Source organism: Gavialis gangeticus, unplaced genomic scaffold, assembly GCF_001723915.1.
Source record: "Gavialis gangeticus isolate Ggan-Ray unplaced genomic scaffold, GavGan_comp1, whole genome shotgun sequence".
Lineage (NCBI taxonomy): Eukaryota > Metazoa > Chordata > Crocodylia > Gavialidae > Gavialis > Gavialis gangeticus.
The window spans coordinates 46,924,050-46,928,451 of record NW_017728993.1 but is presented as its reverse complement, the minus strand read 5'-3'; the positions used below and the strand labels follow the sequence as shown (position 1 = coordinate 46,928,451).

Below are 4,402 nucleotides of genomic sequence, written 5' to 3'. Positions count from 1 at the left end.
CTAATTAGCTCTGCAGTAAAGCATCACTGTCTACACATGCACTCATATTAGGGTGCAGTAAATTAATTCTGCTGTACTATCCTATAGTGGAGTAGTTATATGCACTGAAACACATATGTAGATGGTGACCAGGGCTGGCTGGGGCACAAAAGTGCTAACTAGCCCTATATTGTAGCATCCTCGTGCCCCAGCCAGCCCCTCTACAGCATGTTGAGCCAGGGTGGAGCAGTCTCTGGCTGGCAGGCTAACACCCTGGGCCTCCCAGCCTGGGTCTGCTCCACCCTGGCTCAACATACTGCAGTCCCAGGGCATATGTGTAAATGCTGTGCTTGGGAGCAGTCAAGTCCAGTGCAAACTGTACCAGAGTTTATTGTAATGTGCTAATTGCACATGTAGATGTACCCTGGGTGGAGTAATCTGCACCCCACAGAAAGAGAAGTAATGAGCTTCTGGAAGAATTCTTTCTCCTTAAGGCAAAATGTCTCCTAGTGTTGCCCTGGAGCAGTTGAGCTCTACAACAGTGCTTGTATTGAACTAAGCCAGACAGGCCTGAACTTTCAGGAGACTAACAAACCCATGACCAAGTTTCTTCACAACAAATAAGATAGGTGGAAATGCATGGGACTTATGAGAGAAGAGAATGTAAGAAGGACTTCTTGAAAAGATGAGGAAGAAGGGATTTGTACAGTTATGGAGAGTGTTTGGCAGATGGGAACCAGCTGAGTGGTTCAGTGGGAGACTCTAGAATTCCTGCCTTTGCTTTACCTACAGCCATAATAAAATAAGTTTACCCATCCATAGCTGTTGCTATAAGAAGCTTTTTCTTCCAAAGGAAGGATCCATGCTGGACAGCTACCCTAACAGCACATCCTATATTATTCACATGCTCACATTCCAGTTTGGAGTTTCAGAGGAAAACATTATAGATCATCCATAGCAGCCACAGCACAGCCCTGAGGGGCACTTTCAGAAGGACCCTTAATTAATGAAAGTATATAGAGGTCAGGAAAACTAGAGTTCCCTCACAGACCCCTGCACTTAGCGAGAAGCAACATAGAAAGTGGAACCCAGTGTGGAAGGAGATGATCAAAACCGTAAGATAGAAAAATGGAAAGAGGATAGGGGTGAAAGTAGATAGAAATGGCATGAGAGATGTATGTATGCCAAGATTATAGAGGACCTTTAACATGAGGACAAGACCTTACATTGCAATCAGAAACAAGAGAATATAAAAGGCACATTGAAAGGGGTGAGGAAATATGGTCAAGTCTGGGGTGGAGAAAGATAACTTTAATAGCAGCTTTGCCCTTACAATGATGTGCATGCATCTGTTTGCAATAGTTTTTATTTAATATCTGTTTTCTCCTTCTGATTCTCACCAATTTTGCAGGAAGACCAGTTGAACCAGAGTATGTGAGGCCTGTGATTATTGTGCTCTCTTGTTTATCAGTGTTGACAATACCTGCGGTTGCAGTGCTGGTTTACCTGTCAAGAAAAGCAAAGATAAATGGATCCTACCATGTTGCAAATGCACCAGGACCAAAAGTGTAATCAAGTGAATATAAGTATTCTAAATAGCCAGTCAAGGACATTGTTATTTATTATTGTGAACTCCTTTGTGTTTTTTTCTATAACACAATGCAACTTGCAGCTGACTTTTTTATAATGCTACCATATGACCAAGACATGGAAAAATCTTCCATAAATGGCTTTTGTATTGAAAGCAGCCAACAAAGGATTTCTAAAAGAACTAAATCTGTATATAGTGTATAATTTTCTATATGTATATATGTATTTTAAACATGTTGAACTAAATGTGAGTTTGAAAAGCTGCAACATCTTACTGCAATTGTATGTAGAAATATTGCAACTGTATATATGAATCAACATTATTTGAATTTATCCTATAAAGACATTTTATTTTATATGATTATACGAAATGATCATTTTAAGTACAGTATGTTTAGTGGTGGTACCTTTTTGTAACGTGTACAATGTTTTCCTCTTATTCATGCTAGTATAAGTCCACTAGCTCCAACTAAGTTGTACAATGCAAAGAGAAAGTTAATTGGATCCTATGCTTCTAATTAACTTGGCAAATTTAAATTTTCCAGAGTCTATTTAAAATGCATAACTTTTTGATAAAGATGTGATAGCTATAAATGTTATTCAGTAAGTGTGAGTCTGATATAAAGGTACATACATCTGTAGTGATAGCAATGAATATTTGTAAGAGTTTTTCACTTTAAAATGAATGAAGAGAGGTAGTTAGCCATGTTAGGAAGTCAGACAGAAAGCAAGGTAGTGACACCTTGCAGACTAACCGATTCAAAGAGTCATAAGCTTTTGTAGGCAACAGCATCTGACTGTTGCCTATGAAAGCTTATGTTTCTCTGAACCAGTTATGTTCTCTAGGATGATTCCTTGCTCTGCCTTTTGCCTCCAAAATTGATGGTAGGACTTCCACTGAATGAACAGGATCAGGCCCATTATTAAGAATATTAGCCATTAATAGACACACTTTATAATAATAATAATAATAATAATAATAATAATAAAGCATGTTAGGATATTGCTATTCATTACAAATGCAATAAAGCTGTGATATCCATGTTCAAGTCTCACTGAATTTATGCAAGATTTGATTTAATTCCTTCTTGAGTTTAGAAGTTTTTTCTAAATCTCTCTCTTCCCTGTTTGGTATTGTATTTCTATTTATAGAAACTTTTCATTAGTTGAAATCTCCAGCTCTCACTCCTGTATAAGGATATGTTAGATGTATATTTGATACTTCCCCTTTCGTTAAATTGCATTTCTTTGGACAGTAAAGTGGTAAAAAATCTAAAACCAAGTGATGCATATTCATTTGTTTTAAGTACATTTGTTTTTTTCTCTCCCTGGACCATATATGCTGTTGTGATAACAATGGGATCTTGGACAAAGGCTATGCTTAATAAGGGTAAAAATCTGGGAATTTATGTGCACATTTCTGTTAAAGGCACCAATGCAACAGCAGGAGCAAATTTAAGTGTTATGGGCCAGGCATCATAAAGCAGTACATGCACCTAGGTATTAGAAATTTCTGTTAGAGGTGTCATGGACTTAGCTTTATATAAAAGGGCATCAAGGATGTTTCTTCTGCTGTCCCTAAGGAAACAATGCTCTGGTCTGGTCAATGTGTGATAAAGCAGAACTTAGCACTTGTGGCACTCCCACTCCAGTGGTAAGAGATCCCTCAGAGTATTTTTTAAAATAAAAATACTGAGCCTTTCAGAGGATTGGCTCATACTGCCCAGAACTTCACACTAGTTATGTCAATTTGTCTGGAAATGGAACTCAGCAGCTTCTCTGCCCTCATCCAGCCTTTCAGTGTGGGGACTATACTAGTAAAGGAAGTAGGAGGAACAAAGGGAGTCCAAAGTGGAATATAGCCACCTGCAGCACCAGGAAGGCTATGTTAGCATATCTCTAAATTCTTTCCAGAACCTTAGGGCCAGCTGTGTCCTGGGGAAAGTTTCCAGTAACTCAGGTCCAAGGGGATTGCAAAGACAAGAAGATTCTTGGTCATCAGGACCATGAGTGGGGCAGACAGGCTCCTTAACATGGATTCCTTGGGGCCTGGCAGTTTGGGAAAATTATCTTTTTTGCCTTCGGTAGGAGGGACAAAGTTTTCTCCCTTGATAAATAATGTGGGAGAACCTTTGCAAGGAGAATCTTCTCCCTCCAAGCCTGATTTTGAAGGTTTTAATAAGACAAAATGATCTAGGCCATGGTCTTTCAAAAGAAAAGATGAAAGGGGACAGGTTTATGGCCAAATAATTGCTTTTTTTGCTTTCTGGGATTTCACTAACAAGATTACAGTTTAAGCCTATCCTGAGAGAATCATGCTGAGAAAACTCCTCATGTGCCACAGCAGCTAAGGATCACCCAGGTTCTCTGGTGAGAAAGTCTGTTCCTGCTCCACTGGGAAGAAGACGACAGCTTGTGGCTGCAAGAGTGCTGTGCTGCACCCCAGGATCAGGGTCTCGATAAGAAACTCCAGCAGGAGCTAATTTTTGTGTCTGTGCCTAGCAGATAAAGTTTTTCCTGGATGGGGTCACAGAATAACAGGCTCTTGATGCCTTTATTCAATTGCTACACTGGCCTAGAGATACATTTAACTCAGCTACAGTGTAGTAGTGCCTGCCTTCTGTGCCCAAGGACATCAATTATCTTTCTGACTTTAGAGCCAATTTCCTGTGGTTTTAGTTTAATGATAGCAGTACCCTAAGGTATTAGTAAACAAAACCTGATTTTAAAAAAGTGGCTAGCTTAAAAAGTATTTCCCAACATCCTATTTATGATTCCTCCCCAACCCCTCCCCCCCCCAATTAATTCAGATTAATCTCTTTCTAAGAAGAGA

General features: G+C 39.4%; 1 protein-coding gene across 1 annotated transcript in view; it reads left to right on the top strand.

Annotated features, from left to right (window-relative positions):
- Positions 1 to 2,851, top strand: part of VCAM1 (vascular cell adhesion molecule 1) — a 9,627-nt gene extending 6,776 nt beyond the window's left edge. Inside the window, exon 7 of the mRNA XM_019501691.1 lies at positions 1,391 to 2,851. Coding sequence (XP_019357236.1) covers positions 1,391 to 1,551 — 161 coding nt within the window. The 3' untranslated portion in view covers positions 1,552 to 2,851. The remainder of the gene's footprint in view (positions 1 to 1,390) is intronic.
- Positions 2,852 to 4,402: the final 1,551 nt, after the last annotated feature.